Source organism: Aspergillus ibericus (genome assembly GCF_003184845.1).
Source record: "Aspergillus ibericus CBS 121593 unplaced genomic scaffold BO80scaffold_9, whole genome shotgun sequence".
Lineage (NCBI taxonomy): Eukaryota > Fungi > Ascomycota > Eurotiomycetes > Eurotiales > Aspergillaceae > Aspergillus > Aspergillus ibericus.
The window spans coordinates 466,076-488,223 of record NW_020292107.1 but is presented as its reverse complement, the minus strand read 5'-3'; the positions used below and the strand labels follow the sequence as shown (position 1 = coordinate 488,223).

Here is a 22,148-nt window from a genome sequence, read left to right as displayed (position 1 = left end):
GTCTGCAACATTTCTTTGTGGTCTGGTTTGTATGGGGTAACTGTACTCCGTACTCCGTAAAGTAGTATTACGCCACCAGGGTCCGATACCTGTCCTTCACGTAAGTATGAATGGTCTTTATTGTGAGACTCCCCTCTACTCTACCTTGGGTCTACAACATTATCATCAAACTACGCTAGACTCCCTCTGAGCAGACAGACATGAACAATCCAAGAATCTCGATGGATTAAAGCATCGATCATCTTAAGCCCAAAATTCAGACTCTTCAGAATCCGGGGAGAGTTTAAAGACCCGCCGAGCATGACGTGCCGGCTGACTTAAGCGTGCAATGTCATTTGCTGATGGGTGGGAGGGTGGACGGGCATGTGAAAGGGCCCCCAGGCCGTAAGTTGTTCGTCCATGTCATGGGAGGAGGAGGAATTGCTCTGGTGACGTTCTGCATGTGATGATGGTTCTTGGGTATTCTATCTTCAGTCCTTAGTTAGGAAGTGAAGGGCTAGGGGCGTCTGTGTATAGGGCATAGTTATAACCACGATGGATAACTCCAGACCTGTCAAGCACAGACTAAACCAGACCCATCGAATCCACCACAAGAACGACTCCATCAAGGTCTCGAAAATATGAACAAGAATCAGTTACCGGACCCAGGTCGGACCGGGTTCGCGAACGGTAATCGTACGGTACATACCAGGCAGTGGATGGATGAGCCTCGGCCGAGTGAGCGTCTCCCCCGTCGGCTTCTGAACGCTTTCTCCCCCGGATCGCTGGCTGCTTAAAGATCTACCTTCCCTGCCTGCCTACCTCCTCCTTTCTGTGTCTAGTTCTGATCTCTCTCCATCCTTCTCGCCATCCCCTTCGACTTCCCTTGTATCCTTTCATATCCTCCACGATGGCAACCGCCCCTAGAGTGATCGTTGTTGGCGGTGGACGTGAGTTGGTCCTCTCACCGCATGGAAACAGCTTTCCCCGCATTGCTGACCATTGTCTCGTCTCTCAGTGTCCGGGCTTAGTGCCGCCCACACCGTCTACCTTAACGGTGGAAATGTGCTCGTTCTGGACAAGCAGGGTATGTTTGATTTGCCCTTCTGCAGATTTTCGGTCGCATTATAATTGAATTTATGGGAAACTGACCCAAACAGCCTTCTTCGGTGGCAACTCCACCAAGGCTACATCCGGTATTAACGGCGCCCTGACGCGCACCCAGGTCGACCTGGGCATCGCCGATAGCGTCAAGACTTTCTACGATGATACCCTCAAATCTGCTAGAGATAAGGCGCGGCCCGATCTGATCAAGGTCCTCACATACAAGTCCGCTGCTGCCGTCGAGTGGTTGCAGGATGTGTTCAACCTCGACCTCACCCTTGTTTCCCGTCTCGGGTGAGTTTTCCTTCCTAGGAGGAAGGTCACTCGTACAATCGTACTGATTCAAGCAGCGGTCACTCTCAGCCCCGTACGCATCGTGGTCACGATGCCAAATTCCCCGGCATGGCCATCACATACGCCCTTATGCAACGGCTAGAAGAGCTCACGGATGCTGAGCCCGACCGTGTCCAAATTCTCAAGAAGGCTCGCGTGACCTCCATCAACAAGTCCGGAAACAATGTGACGGGTGTGACCTACGAGTACAATGGCGAGACACATACCGCCGACGGTGTTGTCGTTCTGGCCACCGGTGGCTACGCCGCTGACTTCGGCGACGGCTCCCTTCTGAAGCAGCACCGTCCCGACACTTTCGGTCTGTCCAGCACCAACGGCACGCACGCCACCGGTGATGGCCAGAAGATGCTGATGGAGATTGGTGCCAACGGCATCGACATGGATAAGGTCCAGGTCCACCCCACGGGTCTCGTGGACCCCAAGGACCCGACCGCCAAGTTCAAGTTCCTGGCGGCTGAAGCCCTGCGTGGTGAGGGTGGTCTCCTCCTCAACTCAGACGGCGAGCGGTTCTCCGACGAGCTGGGCCACCGTGACTACGTCTCCGGACAGATGTGGAAGGAGAAGGAGAAGGGCAAGTGGCCCATCCGCCTCGTTCTCAACAGCAAGGCGTCCAATGTCCTCGACTTCCACACTCGCCACTACTCTGGCCGTGGTCTGATGAAGAAGATGTCCGGCAAGGAGCTCGCCAAGGAGATTGGTTGCGGCGAGGCAGCCCTCAAGAAGACTTTCGACGAATACAACCTCATCGCCGAGGGCAAGAAGAAGGACCCCTGGAACAAGCGTTTCTTCCACAATCTGCCTTTCAGCATCGACGATACCTTCCACGTGGCTCTGATGGAGCCCGTTCTGCACTTCACCATGGGTGGTATCGAGATCAACGAGCACGCCGAGGTTCTCAACTCTGAGCAGCAGCCATTCGACGGTCTGTACGCTTGTGGTGAGCTTGCTGGAGGTGTGCACGGTGCCAACCGTCTGGGTGGTTCTTCCCTGTTGGGCTGTGTTGTGTACGGCCGTGTTGCGGGTGACAGAGCCAGCCAGTACCTCTTCCAGAAGCTGCTCTCTGGCGGTGCTTCCACCGCCGCCCAGCGACTGGGCCAGATTTCCCTGCACATCGACCCGGCCACTCCGGGTAAGATCTCTGTTGAATGGGCCGGAACCGGTGGTGGTCAGGTTGCCGCGGGTGCCGGAACTCCCGCTGCCTCGGCCCAGAGTGCCAAATCGGCTGCTACCCCTGCAGGTGCCGCTGAGACGGCCAAGCCAAAGGAGCCTGCCAAGTTCTCGATCCCTGAAAAGGAATACTCAATGGAGGAGATCGCCAAGCACAACAAGAAGGAAGACCTATGGATTGTAGTCAAGGGTGTCGTGCTGGATGTGACCAACTGGCTGGACGAGCACCCGGGTGGAGCTAACGCTCTCTTCAACTTCATGGGCCGCGATGCCACAGAAGGTATGTTTGCTTCTTCACCACCGATGACGTTGAGCCCATTCTAACCTAACTCCAGAATTTGCGATGCTCCATGACGACGAGGTCATCCCCAAGTACGCTGGCCACATTGTCATCGGCCGTGTCAAGGGCCAGACCCCTAGCCTGGAGCTGTAAAAACATGACATAGAACGAAGATATATCGGTTGGGAAGAGAAAACAACCATGCCGCCATTTTTGACACATACCCATTTTTGTTGATTTTCTGCTGAGCATGTCCATCGTGATGATTTTCAGGACTACGGTTTCGTCCTTGTGTTATGTTTTCGGTATGTAAGATACAATTTATTCCAATTGTTCTTAGACAAAAAGGTCTTTGTAGATCCATGGTGTCCATGGATGATCACAGCAAATGACTGTTCGATCAGCTGCAGTAGACGATCAAGCCAAGAGTACATAGAAGGGAAGTAGTATCAAGGGAAACCGATTCGTTCCGACCGTAGGGACCTTATAATACAATAGCCAAGTCCTCGGCAAGCCGGGTCATTGCTGCATGTGCTTTAGGATCATCTTCAGTCGTCGCACAGCAGGCCCCTCCTCCGCTCTCCCAGTTTTCTTATTGGATTCCATTTCCTTGGCGGCAGCCTCCAACGTAGGGCGCAGGTAGCCCCAGACTTCGTCATGGTATCGCTCCTCGACAGAGAGCCAATTCGCCGCCCCGGGTAGACCAGCCAAAACGGCGTCTCGCAGCGTGGCTGCATCCGAGTTACCTCCCGATGGAATCGTGTCCAGGAAATCACCGATATCCGGGACCAGGCTGTGGGATGTTAGATTGCCGGGTGATGTTGCGGGCGCAGCTGGGGGTGTAAGGCGACGGAAGGACTCGATCATTTGTATTTCTGCAGGTGTAAGTTGTACAGGAGTGAATTCTGTCTCGATAATTTCAGCGGGCTCGTCAGCTGTAGGGGGGAACTCGGGATCGAAGGTCCGATCAGAGAGGAGGGATACGACTGCATCGCCGTCGGAGGAAAGGAGAGTTGGTTGGTCGGGTAGAGCCCATTGTTCAGATGTGACAAGATTGGTGGGATCGCTGTCCGACTCTCGTCCTTTGCCCTTGCCCTTTCCCTTGGATTCATTCGCGTCTGAACCGGCAATGAAGCTGCCATTGTCACCGTCGAAGGACTCCGCGCTGTAAGTGCGCTGAAATTCATCTTCCGTGAGCGGAGGAAGTTCAAATCCCCCTGGTCGCGCGGTAGACGATGACCGGAACGTTTCGGTAGAGGTATATATCGGAGACTCTCGAGTTGAGGGGGAGGCAGAAGTAGAGCTTTCCCTATACTGCTGGGCCGCTGCTAGTGCCGCGTGTGACGATGAATTCCCGGCCTTACCGCTGTTCGCCAGCAATTGGGCGGAATCGGCTGACGAGCCAGGGGCGGAAAAGACATTCCTGGCGAGTCCCGAAGCTGAGTTCTGGATCCGACTGGCCAAAGAAGGGCTCCTTGGGCGTTCATTGGTACCTGAGGAGGAATTGGCATCGTTGCGGTGTGTGTTTGCGGGCTTGTCGTCACTGCCCCGCTTCTCGTTGTTGGACATGGTTTGTCACGGGCGGGGAGTGTCAGTGCTGCCAGAAAGAGTACCAGGTCGCAAGCAACAGCGATCGGGGCAAACAATCCGAATGAGCTGGTCGGGTTGAGCAAAGGGGAATGATAAGAGATCCTAGATGTTTCAGTGGCTTTCACGGAAATACTGGGTTAGTGTTCGGTCCAAAGGAGTCGGGATCAGTAGGAAGAAGTGCATGTGCATGTGAAGAGCCTCAGGCCAGGCTGGAGCTGGAGTCCTGAGATTCCAAGCAGCGCGGCACCCGATGAAACTGACGGATTCGGAGAGATCTGGATGGGGAGATGCTGGGCTGGGAAAAATAAGGATGCATTCTGATCGCATCTCTGGTACCTGGGGAAATAGTTCGCACGGGATCCAACTGGCCCCTCCATCCTTCGTTAGCTTCATCATAGATGGTTAGTTGTTTGTTGTTATGCGAACGTCTGCTGGATCCAAAGACAAGGCAACCCAAACCACCAGGGCGGTCATTTAAGACCACGCCGTTGAGGGACAAGCATTTTTCGAGAGCATTCACCCCACGAGCACCTTTCACGGTGAATCCAGGCATGCATACTACAATGGCTGCAGCGAGTGCGCACAACAATGGCCGGCAGAGAGTTGCAATGGAGGGGACAGTGGTTGATGTCAGCGCCCGGCCGAGTTAAGTTGGGTAGTTGCAGCGTGTGTGGGTTTACGGGCAGCCACTGCTCCCCACCACCGACAGACGGGTCTTGCCAAACCACCACCGCCTCACCTCAACCACCACTGCAGCACCACCACCGTCTTTCTCCTCCACCACTCATCCATCTCCCTCCATCATCGTCATCCTCTCCCTCCCACTTCCCGCCTCACCCAAACTCCTCCCTTCCCCTCCCTCTTCTTTCTACCCTTCAGCCGACCGTCGTCCCTTCGTACGGCTGGTCTGTGCTTGTCCTTGTGTTTTCCCATTTATTATTAGACACTAGCACAACCACCCACCATTAAATCCCCAGAGAGGAGGGTCTCCCCCAATCCAAAGTCAAAAAGGAAAAAGACCCCAAAACAAAATTCCTCCCCACCCTTCAACCCTCCTCGTCTGGCCTGATCAGCCCTGGCTGTCAATCATTCGTCTCCTCCAGCTTGCAAGTGACTCAGCTCGGTCTTCTGCTTCTCACGTTCCTTTCGGACGTCGCGGCCTTGCTTCCTTCCTCACCTCTCCGCCTCTGCCATTCCCTAGTCGGATGCTCCCAACCGTCTTTATCCCCGCTTGAGGTCCACTCCTATCACGAATACCGTCGCCTGTCCGTCGTTCATCCCATCGCTACGCCTCCTCTGTTCGCCTTGAACGAACTACTCCGTCGAGTGAAAAGTTCTCCGGCTCGAATCCTTGCAGCACGAGACCAGTATCTGCAGACCCCGCCTTGGCCATCGCAAACGAGCTCCTCGATTTGTGGCTCCTAGAATCTTCCTCTCCCGGTCGCTCATAGACAACCCGACAGAGGGTGGACTTGAAAGAAAATGGTAGACAGGGAACCAGGTACACCTACCTGGAAGTTCACGCAGTGAGTAAAACCCCTTGAATTTATGTGTGCCAGTGATGCCAGTTGTTTACGGTGGATGCGCCGGCTTTCAATCTTTGTCATGCTTGTGGCTACGTTTGGGCGAGGAGCGGGGTCGGGTTGGCAGATTGTTGGGGGAGTGTTGTTTCCGCTTTTGAGCCACAATGGCATATCCACGGTAATCACGCCATACTAATTTCTGTAATTAGATGCTTTGGTGACAAAGGCGATGTGGAGGACATCACAGAAGGTATGTCCCCCGCCTTTGATTCCTGAGCCTAGACCTCTCTCAGTATCATCTACCCTACTGTCGGCTGACATTGCTTGCTCCCCAGCGGACATCATTTCAACCGTTGAGTTTGACCACACTGGCAACTACCTAGCAACGGGTGACAAGGGAGGACGAGTGGTGTTATTTGAGAGAAATGAAACGGTAGCAAAGCCCTCGCCTTCTCTGCGCTTGTGAGGACGGACGTCTCTAACAGTCCATAGAAAAAAACTTGCGAGTACAAATTTCATACCGAATTCCAGTCGCACGAGCCGGAGTTCGACTATCTCAAATCCCTGGAGATCGAAGAGAAAATCAACAAAATCAAGTGGTGCAGACGGCAAAATGCGTCCCACTTTCTCCTCTCAACTAACGATAAAACGATAAAACTCTGGAAGGTGTTTGACAAGTCATTGAAGGTTGTTGCAGAAAATAACCTCTCGAGCGAGCTGACCCCTGCGGGTGTCGGTGGTGGAGGGGCTCCCCGTGCGCCCCGCATAGCATTCAAGGATCCGTCGATGTTGAAGCTCCCACGGATGACGCATCATGATACTGTCGTGGCGGCCGTACCTCGGAGGACATACGCCAACGCGCATGCGTACCACATCAACAGCATTTCCGTTAATAGCGACGGGGAAACATTCATAAGCAGCGACGACCTCCGGATTAACCTCTGGAACCTGAATATCCAGGATCAGAGCTTCAACATTGTGGACATCAAACCCGCAAACATGGAAGAGCTTACGGAAGTCATCACGGCAGCTGAGTTCCACCCACAAAGTTGCAACTGGTTCATGTATGCCAGTTCAAAGGGCACAATCAAGCTTGCCGATATGCGGCAGCGAGCATTGTGCGATGAGCACTCAAAGCGTATGTGATGTTCTGCAGTCGTTCTTTTCCTGTAGGAGCTATGTACTAACACTATTGTCTACGTTAGTCTTTGAGCAAGAAGAGGATGCGTCTTCCCGATCCTTCTTTTCCGAGATTATATCGTCGATTTCCGACGTGCGATTCTCACACGACGGTCGCTACATCGTGTCGAGAGATTACCTAACCGTCAAGATTTGGGATGTCAACATGGAGAAGCAGCCGGTGAAGACGATCCCCATTCATGAGCACTTGCGACCGCGCTTGTGTGACACCTACGAGAACGATAGCATCTTCGATAAATTCGAAGTCGTTTTCTCTGGTAACGCCGAAAATGTGATGACAGGAAGTTACAACAACAACTTCATGATCTACCCCACCGACGCCAGCAAGGAGACGGAGATAGTACTGCAGGCGGACAAGTCTGCTTTCAAGGCGAAGAAGGTTGGCGTCCCCACGCCGATGAACAAGGGTGCCAACGGCAAGAAGAATGGTTCCAGAGCTGGCAGCCCTGCTGGTCCTGGTGGAAGAATGAAGAAGGAGACGGATGCCGACCAGATCGACTTTAATAAGAAGATTCTGCACATGAGCTGGCATCCTTATGAGGATAGTATTGCAATTGCTGCTACGAATAACGTGAGTGCCTTCTTTCCCTCTCGGCTATGCGGTCGATCCGTGACTGACTTTGGATGTGCAGCTGTTTGTCTTTTCTGCATTGTAGGTATGTGACAAAGTGGCCATAATCATTAATGGACAGCCATGTCAGCATGTGATCCAAAGATGGGACAGATATAAGACAATTAAGGTTCCTAGAAGCAGCAGTCGCAAATCCAAAATCAAGTTGCCAGTTCCAGTTTAGCACGCTTTCTTGCCCCGTTCTGTTGGAGTTTGGTTGTGCAGTCCTTCGTCTTCCATCCGCTTTCCTTTAGCCTTCTTCCCAATCCACCTCCGGCCGAGGTGTACCATTCTACCCTTCTATTGCAATGAACATGGTAATGTTCGATGATCGTTTGGGGAGGCGTTTAGTGGGAACTGATAGAGAAATACTACGTGGAGCCTCCAGAGGGTGACTTGTCCCTTTTGCTGCCCGACGCCTGTTCGATTGATGTGCCCCCCTGGGGGGGAAGGCGCCGGGCTCTTTTGCTGTTTATGGCACCCCCGCTATGACTAGAGCAAGACTTCGGATAGCTGGGATGGATGGTTGTATCTGCTTAGTGTCACGAAGTAGATAATGAATTTATTGGAGTTTTAAACTGAAGCTTTGATGTTCTAGTGGAGACATTATCTTCCGTTAGGGTGGATATATATATGTTCTACCCTTACCCTCGGTGCACCTAAGCAGAGCTGTATGTTCTAAAGGCTCACATTAGTGGATGAATCGTAACATGAGGATATCCCTAGCATCCCCACAAATGTGAGAAATACCAGACCATGAAGTTACACGGTCAAGGTGCCAGGGTTTGGGAGTCACTACCTAAGGTTCAACCCGGACCGGCTCATGGACGGCTGGACGGCTGGACGGCTGTGTGACCGAGCCAGTCAATGACGTCGGACCATTCCCACGGGGCAGCGTCATTGCCTCAGCCAATCAAGTTGCAGTGACTGCCGCGGCCGGAAGATTGTCCTTCCGAGAGGCGGCACTATGCGGGAAAGGGGTTAGTGCCGTCAAAGGCACTCTCCGCCTTCTGTCGGGAGACCATCCGTGATCGGTTGCGCGCAAACCATCATCACCGACTTGATCTGCTGCTCGCTGGCTAATCAGGTATTTTTTGACCTTTATTGTCTTCCCGTGACTCCGATACTCTCTTTGAGATCTGGCTGGTTGTCATCTTGCGGCTCCTTGCCTCTGTATAGTTCGTCTGCGGTTGGCAGTCTCCAGCATAGTGATGTCGCTGTGAACTCAAGCTGGAGGAAGAGAAATCACGCCGTGTGTAGAGGAACCAGAGTGCAAGAACCTCGTCAACAGGCCCGTTACCTTCTTTTAACCTGAACCTGCAGTTGCCTAGTGCTCCGAGCAGGAATCTGTGCGGCTAGGATCCCATTCATGCGCCACGACCATGAACTCTTCTGGGAACGATAACTGGCACCCCGGTGGCCCGCCAGCGCACTCGGGGATGGATCAGATCAACCAACAACCTCGCCCTTTGGGCTCATTTAGGTATGTAATGCAAAGCCGTGCGCATTGTACACCACATCTGCGCCCAGAAAAGCAGCGATAACTGACCGCGATATCTTGCGCCTTAGTCAAAACCCACCGCCTCAGCAAGGTCCATCTTCGCAGCCCACCGGACCGGTTCTCCCACCCCCAGCTGGTTAGAAACATTTACTCTCTTCAGTTCTCTCGTGACATACGATGCGAATCGTTGATTGAGCAGTTGGCTGATCTATGTGCTCCTGTCAGGTCCTTACCATCCTGCGAATCAGCCTGGCGGGCATTCTCTTCCCGGACTGGCGGAACTGAGCCAGGGCCACGCTGGTCCGCATCAGCCTCCCGCCTATGGCCAGCACCCCGCGGCCCCTGGTCATAATGCTGGTCACTCGCTCCCGGGTATCGGGCAAGCCATGCAACATCCCTCCCCTCAGTCCATCAACCGGGAACGCGAGCGGGACTCTAGAGAACGGGAGCTGATTGAGAGACAGCGCCAGGAGGAGATGGTCCACAGAGAGCGTGAGCAGCGCGAACGTGAGCAACTGGAACGACAGCAGCTTGAACGCCAGCGTGAGCAGCAGCACCATCCAGTCCAGAGTCACACGGGTTCAATCCCTATTCATCAGCCGGTGGCATCAAAAGTACCGAATTCCATCCACGGGCCCAACGGACTGTTGTCTAACCTCGGTTCGAACCCCGCAAATGGCCCACAAGGTTCTATGCCCACTCCGGGAGGACCTGGCGGGATCTACGGTCCGCAGATGCAGCATGGTGAAGGTACATCCAGATCATACATCCAACACCCGGCTGGGCCGCCAGGCCAGGCTATGATGGGGTTCAATGGCTCTGGTCCTCAGATTCCGGGCAATGTGGCTGCACTGGCGCAGGGTCAACAACCGATTTTGAATGTGAGTCCCTGCCATGCTCGGGCACATGCCCTGCAGCTAACGGCTCTCGCTTACGGTTCTCAAACAGGATGCTCTCAGTTATTTAGACCAGGTCAAGGTCCGCTTTGTTGACCAGCCTGACGTGTACAACCGGTTCCTAGATATAATGAAAGACTTCAAAAGTCAAGCGTAAGCGGCCGGATATTGTGATGGAAATGTACCCTTCTGACTTAGCAGCAGGATTGATACCCCCGGAGTCATCCAACGCGTCTCCACTCTGTTCAACGGGCACCCCGCTCTTATCCAAGGGTTCAACACTTTCTTGCCTCCTGGATATCGGATCGAGTGCGGGACGGAGGACAATCCGGATGCCATTCGGGTGACCACTCCGTCAGGTACCAATACCTTGAGCATGCCCCGTGCTAGGCACTCTTTGGACTCTTCCGGAGAGCTTGGTCCGTCCGGTGGCATGGGGCCCCATGGGCGTCCTGAATACTATGACCAGGCTCGACCTGGATGGCAACAACCCCAACCCCAACAGCAGCAGCAGCAACAGCAACAAGGGAATCTCCCCGGGTCATATTCTCCCGGCTCCCGCATGATGGGACCAAGTATGTTCGGACAGCAAGGTGGTCAGAACCAGACCCAAGATCATCACTTTGACTACCCAACCCAGCAAGAGCAGCAAGCCGCTGCAGGAGCTGCCGCCATGGCTCATCAGCAGGATCAGCGTGGCGTCTCCCAGCTTCAAGGTGCCGCATCTGCTGCCTCCGCAGGCCTCACACGTCCGTCTCTGTTGCAGGTATCAGCAGCGTCTGGACAGGGTCCTAGTTTGACTCAACCTATGAACAGCTTAGCGGGCGTGGGCACTGGAATGCTCCAAGGCTCGCAGGACTTGACCAAACGGGGACCAGTGGAATTCAACCATGCGATTAGTTACGTCAACAAGATCAAGGTGAGCATGAGAACTCCTCCTTTTTGAGAATCATTCAGAGTGACAACCACGCTGACGTTGGAATCTCTGTTAGAACCGATTTGCAAGTGCCCCCGAGATCTACAAACAGTTCCTTGAGATTCTGCAGACCTATCAACGCGAGTCCAAGCCAATTGGGGATGTGTATGCTCAGGTCACTCAGCTGTTCAATACGGCTCCCGATCTGCTGGAGGACTTTAAGCAATTTCTGCCCGAATCGGCGGCGCATGCAAAACAGCAAGCGGCCGCTCGCCAGGCCGAAGAAGCTGCTCCCATGAGCAATGTTCGTGGCGAGCCAAGCTATCCCAGCGCCAACGCTCTTCCTTCTCAGACTCCGAACCGCGACGTGAAGATGCCCCCACTGGGTCAGTTCAACGTTAAGGATTCTGCCAAGGACGGCAAGAAGCGTCGGGGTGGGCCGGGAGCTCCATCCTCCCTCGGTCCCTCGATGTCTGGTCCTTCTGCTACCGATGCGGCACGGATGGGAGATGTGCAGGTTAGATCCTCAGCCCTCCAAGCTGGTAATGCCAATAAGGTGAGTAACACTGAAGAACACTGATCGTTCCATGTGTTTCTTAAGTCTTTCATACAAAGGCTGCCTTGCTCTTATGTGCCACTTAATCTTAGTTGAAGAATAATGCTGATCAACTTGCAGAGGGCCAAGGTTCATCACACAAAGCCTTCGCAAGCGGATGTTCCGGCTGTTTCTCCCACCCTGGTTCCCGCTCTGCCTGAGCCGATACAGCCGACCTTCTCTCTGACACCCACTCAGGAGGAATTCGCCTTCTTTGACCGGGTCAAGAAGTATATTGGAAACAAACAGACATTTAGCGAGTTCCTTAAGCTCTGTAACCTATACTCCACAGACCTCATCGACAGGCATGTTCTGGTGAAACGGGCGGCTAGCTACATTGGCTCCAACCCGGAACTCATGGCTTGGTTCAAGCGCTTCATGCATGTTGATGAGCCCGAAGACAAGATCATCGACGTCAAGGCGAAGCAACAAGAGTCCGGATTGGTCAATCTGTCTCATTGCCGGTCCCTCGGGCCCAGCTATCGTCTGCTGCCAAAGCGGGAACGACAGAAGCCCTGCAGCGGCCGTGATCAGCTGTGCTACAGTGTGCTTAATGACGAATGGGCGTCCCACCCTACCTGGGCTTCGGAAGACTCCGGGTTCGTCGCCCACCGTAAGAACCAGTTTGAGGATGCCCTGCACCGCATTGAAGAGGACAGACATGACTACGACCATCATATCGAGGCGTGCACGCGCACTATCCAGCTCATCGAGCCAATTGTGCAGCAGTTCTTGGTCATGTCTGAAGGGGAATGCGCTGCATTCAAACTCCCGCCCGGTCTTGGTGGGCAGAGCGAGGCGATCTATCAACGGGTAATTAAAAAGATCTACGACAGAGCGCGTGGCGAAAAGATTATCAAGGAGATGTTCGAGAGACCGACTCATGTCCTGCCCATTGTTCTTTTCCGTCTGAAGCAGAAGTGCGAGGAATGGAAAGCTAGTCAGGTAAGGCATCACAAACCACCCTTCCCCAAGTGAATAGTAGCTGACCGTCACATTAGCGTGAGTGGGACAAGATCTGGCGCGAGCAGATGCAGAAAGCCTACTGGCGTAGTCTGGACCACCAGGCGATCGCCAGCAAAGCCATCGACAAGAAGCTGTTCGTGGCGAAGCACATCCAGACGGAGATCCAGAACAAGTTCGAAGAGAGCAGGAACCTGCGCAAGAGTGGTTACCAGACCGCCAAGCATCAGTTCGAGTTCACCTTTGACGATCCGGCCGTTATCATTGACGCCACACACTTGCTGCTCACCTTCATTGACCGTAACTCTGCTGGGTTTGGCGCCGACCCGCAGAAGGTCATGACGTTCATCAAGGACTTCATTCCCGTTTTCTTCGGCATGGACCGTGATACTTTCCACGTGTACATGAACGAACTCTCTAGCGGCACATCCCCGATGGATGAAGGCGATGATGAGAGTTTGGTGGCTGAGGAGTCTTCGACCCCGCGCAGTCGAAAGGGCATCAATGGTAAGAAGATCGACCTCCTCCGCGACGTTCTGGAACGCCGCAGCGAGAAAGTACGTCGCGGCGACAAGGAAGGCAGTACCCCCGTCAGCCGTGATGGCACTCCGGATGCTGTCCTGATCCCATCGACCCCGGTTCCTGACCCGACCGAGCCTTTCGACGTGGCAGAACTGAAATGGATGGAGCACCCTGGGCAAGGCAACTTCAACCAACACCGGGAGTACAACTTGAACGAGATGTACGAGAAGAAGGCCCATCACCTCTACGCCAATCTGAACATTTACTGCTTCTTCCGCACCTTTGAGATTCTTTACTCGCGTCTGCTGCGCATCAAGCTTCACGAAAAGGACGCACATGACGATGTACGCCGTGCGCTTGTGAGCAAACCGGCGCAGGAGCTCAACCTGATTGACAAGTTCCCCACGGACTTTTTCTACGACTGCGACCCCAAGGCAAACCTGTACCAGCAGATCGTGCGCATGTGTGAGGAGGTCATCAAAGGGGATATGGAGCCCTCGCACCTGGAAGAGACTCTCCGTCGCTACTACTTGCGGAGCGGCTACCAGCTGTACAACCTCGAGAAGATGTTCGCGGGCATCTCCAAGTTTGCCGGGGCTATCTTCAACGGGGACTCGAAGGACCGCAGCTCGGATATCATCAACCAGTTCTTCAAGGAACGGGATAAGGAGGAGACCACCCACAACCAAGAGATCCAGTACCGCAAGCAGGTGGAACGGCTGGTCAAGGACGGTGATATATATCGCATTACCTACGTAAGTGCTTCTGTTTTCGAGTTGAATAAGTTGCGATCTAACCGGTCTGGTCTACAGAGTCCTGGCACCAAGAAGACGGCGGTGCAACTCCTGACCCCCGAAGATGCCACGTTGGAGAATGAAGAGCTGAGCCAAGAGGCGCGCTGGTCGTACTATGTCTCTGCGTACACGATGCGGGATCCGACCGAGGGGGTGCCGTTCTCTCAGATGCGCATGCCTTTCCTGAAGCGCAACCTCCCGGCCAAGCTGGAGCAGGAAGAAGAGTACAACCGCTACTACCGGCCGCTGGTGCACCAGGATGGGCTGATCATCCGCATCTGCGCGAACAGCTACCACATCCTGTACGAGCCGAGCAGCTACGACTGGTGGTGGCGGCCGACAGCGCCAGCGGAGGAGGCCGCGGAGGAGGCTGCCAAGGAAGAGGCGGCGGTGAAGGAGCGACGCCGGGACCGGTTTACGGAGAAGTTTGTCAACAACCCCCGCTGGGCGCACGGTCTCAGCAAGGATCAAGTGGACGAGTCGAACCAGCGATTCCGCTCCTGGATCAAGGGCCCTGAAGAGAGCGGTGCCGCGGCAGTCGAAGCCACCGGGTCGGACTCGAAGGGCAACAAGGAAGACACCGAGATGGCTGACGTGGAAGCGCCCGCGGCCGAGTCGAAGGAGCAGTGAGGAATCCTTGCTGCTGCGAATGTCTATACCGTGTTGCAAGCGGGGTGGCATGGATCTCTGCAGCCTTCCTTCGGTGTCATTCGCGCCTGTACATTTTCATTCTCGCTGTGTCTTGTCTGCCTCTGTACCTGACACTACATGAACCGCGACGACGGTCTCTACGGTTGCACGAATGGCTTTCTGCTTGTTGGGAAACGAAACTCGCTGGCGGTTCGAGGGGATGCGACCGGGGGGGCATCCGCCGGACCGTCGGGGGATCACTGGCGTGGGTTGGGGGTATCGGGACGGGGTCAATTGGGATGTTTGTATTTTCTTCTTCACTGTGTATGTGTAACTAGGCCATGGGAGTTGTTGATCAACCGAATTGTTTTGCTTGATTGAGATCGGCGTGGGGTTGGCGTTAGTAAAGCGCTCGTTCTCGCGGGCTGATGAATTGCGGGACTGAAGCAGCAGGCGAGAGGGAGCTGGGCTGAAAGCTCCGTGTGGCCGAGCAGCGATAACCGATACAGCCCGAGACTAGCCCGTCGGCGCATTCCTGGGCCAAACTCGGCCTGGGATTCCTCCAGCTGCCAGCTCGCGACGAGCATTCTTCGCGGCGCATTGCAAAGCGGATATCCTGTGTATATAATAGAGGTTCGACGATTCGTCCGGATCGAGACGGACTCCCCTGTGGAGGCCAGAAGACCATTGAGCTCAAGGTGACGTGGGGAGGCAAGCAAAGGCACCGCGAGGCCTCACTCTTCTTCACTAGTAAAAAGGGTCCGGCCCGAGAGTTCGCCGGCGTGACGTCAGCATGTATGGAGGTCCTGCAAGGCGACGGCCAGACACTCACCTCCCATCACTCAGTCACCATGATTCACAAAAGGGTCAGAGCAGGGGACCCAGTGTAGTAGCAAGCCTGGCGACTCGGGTCGCTCGCCATTGAGACCCTCTTCCCCAGGTCGAGGTGGCCAGGCCGTTGGATAAATACGTTTCTGACAGGATCCCCCCCCGGCCGGCCGCCATCCGAACAGCTGCACCTAGTCTAGACTGCTCCGTCTGGAGCGCGGAGTAACATACACCCTCCTGCATGCGAGTCCGCCTTTACTGCTGGATCGACAGCCAGTCAGCAACCAGATAGAGTTGATAGATTACAGGGGGTGCATCTCCTAGACTCCTTATCCCCGAGAGGTGGTATTCTCCGCCTCGTCTGGACCGGGGCAGTGGAACGTGGCGGGGGTTCCGTACCGTATTTCTATCTCGCCCTCCCCCATTTCTCAATCCTCAGTTTCTTTTCTCTCATTCTCTCATTCCCTCATCCCCTATCTCCCCGCTCTTCCCCCGTTGTTCTCTCCTCATCTCTCTCCTGACCATTCTTCTTCTCCGCCCCCCCTCCCCCTCACAATGTCCGCCTCCGCTCTCTTGAAGAGCCGTGTCCGCCGGCCGTCGTATTTGAAGAAGCTGGCCAAGGCCGAAGACCTCATCGACTTGTTTCCCCATGGATCGTACATCGGCTGGTCCGGATTCACGGGGGTTGGGTATCCTAAGTAGGTTCATCCCGTGCGCGTGGCAGCCACTGAGTCTAACCTTGTGTCTTCCCGGTTTTCAGGAAAGTTCCTACAGCGCTGGCCGACCACGTCGAGAAAAACAAGCTTGAGGGAAAGCTAAAATACAGCCTGTTCGTGGGCGCCTCTTCCGGGGCGGAAACCGAAAACCGCTGGGCGCGGCTGAACATGATCGAGCGTCGGAGTCCTCACCAGGTCGGCAAGGAGATTGCCAAGGGCATCAACAATGGGCAGATTAACTTTTTCGACAAGCATCTGAGCATGTTTCCGTCGGATCTGGTTTATGTAAGTTGGTGGTTATACTCGTTTCGAGTGGTGGCTAATTGTGCTTCAGGGCTGGTACACCATGAACAAGCCTAATAAGCGCTTGGATGTCGCGGTTATCGAGGCATCCGCCATCACCGAAGATGGTGGCATCATCCCCGGTGCTTCCGTCGGTGCTTCTCCCGAATTTGTCCAGATGGCCGATAAGATCATCATCGAAGTCAACACCGCCAGTCCGTCGTTCGAGGGACTGCACGATATCGTCATGTCGGATGTGCCGCCACTGCGGAAGCCGTACCTGATCATGCAGCCGGAGGACCGTATCGGTACTCCTCACATCCCGGTGGACCCCGAGAAGGTCGTGGCCATTGTTGAGTCGGACTACCCGGATCAGACTCAGCCGAACGCCCCCGAGGATGAGGGGTCGCAGGCGATTGCCACCAACCTGATTGAGTTTTTGAAGCACGAGGTCAACCACGGCCGTCTGCCCAAGAACCTGCTGCCGATCCAGTCCGGCATTGGAAACATTGCCAACGCGGTGGTTGGCGGTCTGAGCAAGGGTGGTGCCGACTTTACCAACCTGAAGGTGTGGACGGAGGTGCTGCAGGACTCGTTCCTGGATCTGTTCGACAGTGGCAACCTTGACTTCGCCACGGCGACGTCCATCCGCTTCTCCCCTGAGGGGTTCAAGCGCTTCTACGACAACTGGGAGCGTTACGCGGGTAAGCTGCTTCTGCGCCCGCAGCAGGTGTCCAACTCGCCCGAGATCATCCGTCGCTTGGGCTGCATCGGTATGAACACCCCTGTGGAGGTGGACATTTACGCCCACGCCAACAGCACCTGCGTCATGGGCTCGCGCATGCTCAACGGCCTGGGTGGTTCGGCCGACTTCCTGCGCAGCTCCAAGTACAGTATCATGCACACGCCTAGTACCCGGCCCAGCAAGACGGACCCGACCGGTGTCAGCTGCATTGTTCCTTTCTGTACCCACATTGACCAGACGGAGCACGATCTCGACGTGGTGGTGACTGAACAGGTGAGTTGATCCATGCCGATGGTATAACTTCTGCTAACAATCTAGGGTCTGGCCGACGTTCGTGGTCTCGCTCCCCGCGAGCGTGCTCGTGTGATCATCGACAAGTGCTCGCACCCCGATTACAAGCCCATCCTGACGGACTACTTGGACCGGGCCGAGTACGAGTGCATGAAGAAGGGCATGGGACACGAGCCCCACCTGCTGTTCCAGGCGTTCAAGATGCACCAGAACCTGCAGGAGAAGGGCACGATGAAGATCAGCGGCTGGGATTAGATATGATACCTATAGCGAGTTTCTTTACCATTGTTTAAGATGATTTACCGTTGGATTGGGCTGCCTTTGGGCATGGAGTAAGTGTACAGATGCCAAAGGGTTGTCGATATGCATATACCATCTATTTGACTAGCTCGATGCCATGGACTACCGAGCGTAATAAAAGCGTCCATTATGTAGCAGTGCAGTAATCCATCTCCATGAGAGGACTGTCCTGGAACTAGATACCTATCCAGGGTGGCCTCCAGGAACAAACCATATACTAACGACAGTGAAATACGTGTAGTTAACTCTACTACATCACTCACCCTCCATTCCCCAACCTATTGACCCCAGATAAAGACTAGTGACTAGCATCAAGTAATCCCCTAATGACACCGCATATGAAAAGCCGTAAATTCCCTCTACAGCCCCAAACCGGTTCCTTTCCACCATCATAATCTAGCTAAATATCGTCTCGCTATCTATACTATTCCATTGTATTTCCTGAGCTCAACCCTTTCGGTACGATACTCATACACCTAGAGACCATCCAAGATACAAAAAACGTAATTACTCGCTGACATATCTTTAAGCACAACGCTCTCTGATCTAACGGAACCCATGATATTATATCCCCCCAATGACTGAAACATATGGGACTAGACATATCCGTGCGATATGCAAGCGACTTGTCAAGATGTCTTGACTTTGATAAACCATTACTGAAAACAACGCTCGCCATAATATCCCTATTACGGACTTGAGCCCATGGACCGAGTATATGGTCGAAGTTGAGCAATGGTTCCATACTTCAATCAAATCACTGCACAGGATGATGAGCAGACTAGTCTAGTCTAATATTAATCTCATGACAGTTTTCTCAGCATCCTGAGCGGCGAATATATACGCGAATTTATCAGCGTGGTAGCATCAGCAGACAGTAACATCCCCCCGACATTCTCAGCATGGAGGTGAGAGTCGAAACGGCATTCCATGGATCATGTCGGCTTCTTGTATCGGTATCGTCCAGTTAAGTGGGGATGGTTCTGGCGGTAGACTGGATAGCCTCATCAACGCTTTACGGGTCTGATTTATCGTACTCGGGAGTTATGGATCTGGTAATGGTGGGGATAGATGTAGGTATATTAAACACTCACTCTGGTTAGGATATGGATCAAGGATGAGGGGAATTTATATAAGCCTCCTTGAAGTTGTGGGAGGCATATGTAGAATAAATCTCCGATTCGCGTGAAGGTGATGATAAAAGAGTATTTTCTATTTTACGGAACGGATTCTATATCAAAGATACGGGAAGCGTGTCTGCCGATGCAGTCCTATAATACAGCTGGTTCAACGACGTATGGTATCATCGGGAATCTCGGTTTAAAAGTTGGTGCCTTACGGTATCTTGAATTCAGATTGAGGGTAATAAATGGGTCTTGTTGAACGCTTGGGGAAAGTAGTAGTAGTAGTAGTAGTAGTAGTAGTAGCAGCAGCAGCAGCCATCGTTATTGCTGTGTTATTAATGTTGGTTGGTATTTTGGGGGATGTGTTTCGGTTCTATCTGTGTGTAAGAGGAAAAGTGGGATATTAAATGCATTACTCGTAAATGAGGAAAGGTCATTTGAAAGAAAACCAAAATGGAAGGATAGGATAGATAAACAATGATTGTGGGTGGAATAGGGCCTGTAAACATTAATTGTTGTAAATGGCTATGCTGCACTGAATGGCTGACAGGGCCGTCGAAGTGAGGAATCTCAAAGGAGATATCGGAGTTGAATCCGGGCAGTAGAATTTCAAGGTATTTAGGTAGATTACAGCGTATTGATGATCGAGTGAGCTGGAGAGTTAGCTAGACGGGCTCTAATACTAAGGGTGTCGGCAAGGACTGCGTGGGATAGCCCTAAACGGGACATCAAGATGGTTTGGCTGAAGTCATCCGATTTCTAGCTCTGCTAGACGCTGATTATAGACGCCTTTTTTTCTACTAGCAACAGACCAATACAACATATTCCTCAACTGAAGTTCCCCCTAAATAAACCTGATAATCATGAACTTAGGGTCGGTCCATCGAGCTACTACTCGTGGAATCTCATAAACATCCACGCACCTCGATTCTTTTATCATCTAACCTGATTGTTATCAATCCGTATACCTGACCAACGTGGCATTCGATTACGTCGAAAGAATTATAGATAAGTAATGACGGATATGAACATCAATGCATGTGTACTCCTCTTGAAGACTATAACAGCGGGATCCCTGTGGTGTTGTGCATCGTTCCTCAGCATGGCCTGACTCTCTAGGTTCGTTGAGGTACTCAGCATGCTTCTAGCTGTCTTTGTTTAACCATGGTGGGAGGCATACCCAAGATATCCTGCTTGGGAACCTACAAGACGGCTCCAAGGCTCTGGACCCTCTCCCTGGCCATCCCGGTACACTGGGATTGACAGCTGGGATCGTTCCAGCCGAAGACCGTTTGGTGGGCATATGCACATGCAGCATGGATCTGGTCGGTTTAGTATATAGGCCCTTAGTGGTGGTATACACAGCTTCTTCAAATGCCTTCGCTGATTAGTTTCTGATATACCGCGCTCCTCCCTGATCATTAGGCTGGTTTCAGTAGTCACATAGAAGTTCATAAGAATACGATAGTCATGGCGCAAGGACCGGCCAAGAATCCGGACCGCAATAATCTCCGCCAAAAGAGCCCGAATCCCGGTCTGACATGTCGGACTTAGACGGACATAACATTCCCCCGCCTAGCCCTACTACTTATACCTTCACCAACTTCCATTTCACCGATATACTCCATCTCCATCCAACTCATCCACCCCAATTCATCCAGCAAAATGACAGCGTCTCTCATCTCCATCAACAAACTCGCCCACACCCGGGTGCTCATTCTCGGCGGCACCTCCGGCATCGGCTTCTGTGTCGCCCGCGCCGCCCTCGAACATGGCGCCAATATCATCATCGCTAGTTCCAACTCGGATAAAGTCGCCTCGACGATTGCTCGTTTGCAGACTCTCTATCCGACTCCAGAGTATACCGAGCGTATTGCCGGTCAAGCGTGTGATCTAGGCGATCAAGACACGGTTGAAACGAATCTCCTTGCGCTGCTCGAATACGCGACGTCTCCTTCTCTGTTTCCTAACACACCCACCACCGAAGACACCACCGTGAAGGAAAGTGAGAAGGTATTACTAAACCACATAATCTACCCCTCCGGCACCAGCCCCCCCCGCACCCCCATCACATCCCCCACCATCACCGCCACCAGCCTCACAACCTCCCCCCACACAACCCTCCGCCTCATCGCCCCCCTCCTCATCGGCAAACACACCAAAACCTACCTCCACGACACCTCCACCTCCTCTCTGACCTTCACCTCAGGGGTCCTGGCCGCGCGCCCCATCGCGGGCCTCGCCCTCGGCGGCGCAGCGATGGGCACGGCGCTGGAGGGCCTGACGCGGGGACTGGCGGTGGAGTTGGCGCCGATTCGCGTGAACGTGGTGGCGCCGGGGGCGGTGGAGACGGAGATATTTGATCGGTTGGGGGGAGGGGAGGAGGTCAAGGAGATGTATTTGGGGGCGTTTCGGAGGGGGACGTTGGTGGGGGAGGTGGGGAGGCCGGAGGATGTCGCGGAGGCGTATTTGTGGTGTATGAAGGATGGGTTTGTTACGGGGCAGAGGGTGGGGAGTGATGGGGGGGCGTTGTTGAAGGGGGTGTAGGATTTATGTGGGTAGTTCTGTTGATGAGGGTTGTCATTCTGGGTCGCTCGGTGGAAAGGACTGGTGTATTTGGGAGGTGGAAATGTGGCTTTTGATATGGTGGACTGTGGTTGTGGACTTATGTTTCTGATGACTTGATGTAGATTCACTCGTGTCAGGTGACCGGGTAGATTGTCGTCTTTGTTCACTTCCTCGCTTGGTGGGAATCTTGTTCCCTTCTCCTCTCTACTTTTCTACTCCTCGCAAGGTCTGGTCAGGTCGTCGATCTGTCAAGTTGATCTTTTTTTTATCAACTTGATGCACCTATACCATCTATTCATCTTCTACATGTAGATGAGGACGACTTCTCGTCTCACCCGTTTTGCAGTATGGCTCACCACTGAGATATCCTACGTGAGATACGTGTCGTGTTACGTTCATCCCGCTTGGCGACTGGTCACTTACTGACTATTTCTAGTCCCTCTAGTCTACGCTATATCCCTTGAGGCAATGTGTCAGAAGGAGTCATTATAACATAGGTCAAAGTCATCGAGACAGCTCATGTCAGAAGACACCAAGGATCAGACACGATGGAGTGACGAAGAACGAAACAGTGTGGTCATATTCCAAGCCGGTCCAAGCCATCATGCCATCATACATCATCACACTCATTCAGAAGATTGCCAACCGTCAAATTCGAGCTCACTGGGAG

At 53.5% G+C, this 22,148-nt stretch overlaps 6 protein-coding genes across 6 annotated transcripts; 5 read left to right on the top strand and 1 right to left on the bottom strand.

Annotated features, from left to right (window-relative positions):
- The first annotated feature begins 824 nt into the window (after positions 1–824).
- osm1 (putative fumarate reductase Osm1) lies at positions 825–3,276 on the top strand. Its single transcript, XM_025718947.1, has 5 exons — positions 825–929; positions 998–1,066; positions 1,140–1,377; positions 1,434–2,884; positions 2,940–3,276. Exons 1-5 carry the CDS (start codon positions 890–892, stop codon positions 3,035–3,037), a joined length of 1,896 nt encoding a protein of 631 aa, XP_025577880.1. The 5' UTR covers positions 825–889; the 3' UTR covers positions 3,038–3,276.
- BO80DRAFT_286808 (uncharacterized protein) lies at positions 3,166–4,588 on the bottom strand. Its single transcript, XM_025714959.1, has one exon. It carries the CDS (start codon positions 4,451–4,453, stop codon positions 3,404–3,406), a length of 1,050 nt encoding a protein of 349 aa, XP_025577879.1. The 5' UTR covers positions 4,454–4,588; the 3' UTR covers positions 3,166–3,403.
- A 1,573-nt stretch (positions 4,589–6,161) lies between these two features.
- Positions 6,162–7,853, top strand: BO80DRAFT_432783 (protein phosphatase 2A regulatory subunit CDC55; the record flags this gene model as incomplete). The annotated part of the gene is made up of 6 exons (XM_025720801.1): positions 6,162–6,175; positions 6,207–6,247; positions 6,291–6,430; positions 6,490–7,135; positions 7,203–7,768; positions 7,830–7,853. The coding sequence occupies 6 exons, from the start codon at positions 6,162–6,164 to the stop codon at positions 7,851–7,853; spliced, it is 1,431 nt and encodes a 476-aa protein (XP_025577878.1).
- A 994-nt stretch (positions 7,854–8,847) lies between these two features.
- On the top strand, positions 8,848–14,710 carry BO80DRAFT_286588 (transcriptional regulator SIN3). The gene is made up of 9 exons (XM_025714958.1): positions 8,848–9,290; positions 9,377–9,444; positions 9,534–10,189; positions 10,257–10,357; positions 10,409–11,123; positions 11,197–11,676; positions 11,797–12,660; positions 12,717–13,955; positions 14,013–14,710. Exons 1-9 carry the CDS (start codon positions 9,190–9,192, stop codon positions 14,622–14,624), a joined length of 4,836 nt encoding a protein of 1,611 aa, XP_025577877.1. The 5' UTR covers positions 8,848–9,189; the 3' UTR covers positions 14,625–14,710.
- Positions 14,711–15,986: 1,276 nt separating this feature from the next.
- Positions 15,987–17,906, top strand: coaT (acetyl-CoA hydrolase ACH1). The gene is made up of 4 exons (XM_025718946.1): positions 15,987–16,150; positions 16,213–16,453; positions 16,503–17,468; positions 17,514–17,906. Exons 1-4 carry the CDS (start codon positions 16,008–16,010, stop codon positions 17,739–17,741), a joined length of 1,578 nt encoding a protein of 525 aa, XP_025577876.1. The 5' UTR covers positions 15,987–16,007; the 3' UTR covers positions 17,742–17,906.
- Positions 17,907–20,074: 2,168 nt separating this feature from the next.
- BO80DRAFT_462739 (oxidoreductase, short chain dehydrogenase/reductase family) lies at positions 20,075–21,457 on the top strand (the record flags this gene model as incomplete). The annotated part of the gene is made up of 2 exons (XM_025722536.1): positions 20,075–20,158; positions 20,465–21,457. The coding sequence occupies 2 exons, from the start codon at positions 20,075–20,077 to the stop codon at positions 21,455–21,457; spliced, it is 1,077 nt and encodes a 358-aa protein (XP_025577875.1).
- Between the last annotated feature and the right edge of the window lie 691 nt (positions 21,458–22,148).

Excerpts from the sequence above, each read along its gene's own strand:
- BO80DRAFT_286588 (XM_025714958.1), top strand. The coding sequence starts at position 9,190 with ATGAACTCTTCTGGGAACGATAACTGGCACCCCGGTGGCCCGCCAGCG. Across the intron at positions 9,291-9,376 it reads CGCCCTTTGGGCTCATTTAG|TCAAAACCCACCGCCTCAGC; the intron begins GTATGTAATGCA and ends CTTGCGCCTTAG. Across the intron at positions 10,190-10,256 it reads GTCAACAACCGATTTTGAAT|GATGCTCTCAGTTATTTAGA; the intron begins GTGAGTCCCTGC and ends GTTCTCAAACAG.
- osm1 (XM_025718947.1), top strand. The coding sequence starts at position 890 with ATGGCAACCGCCCCTAGAGTGATCGTTGTTGGCGGTGGAC. Across the intron at positions 930-997 it reads GATCGTTGTTGGCGGTGGAC|TGTCCGGGCTTAGTGCCGCC; the intron begins GTGAGTTGGTCC and ends CTCGTCTCTCAG. Across the intron at positions 2,885-2,939 it reads GGGCCGCGATGCCACAGAAG|AATTTGCGATGCTCCATGAC; the intron begins GTATGTTTGCTT and ends ACCTAACTCCAG.
- coaT (XM_025718946.1), top strand. The coding sequence starts at position 16,008 with ATGTCCGCCTCCGCTCTCTTGAAGAGCCGTGTCCGCCGGCCGTCGTAT. Across the intron at positions 16,151-16,212 it reads ACGGGGGTTGGGTATCCTAA|GAAAGTTCCTACAGCGCTGG; the intron begins GTAGGTTCATCC and ends CCCGGTTTTCAG. Across the intron at positions 17,469-17,513 it reads ACGTGGTGGTGACTGAACAG|GGTCTGGCCGACGTTCGTGG; the intron begins GTGAGTTGATCC and ends CTAACAATCTAG.
- BO80DRAFT_286808 (XM_025714959.1), bottom strand. The coding sequence starts at position 4,453 with ATGTCCAACAACGAGAAGCGGGGCAGTGACGACAAGCCCGCAAACACA.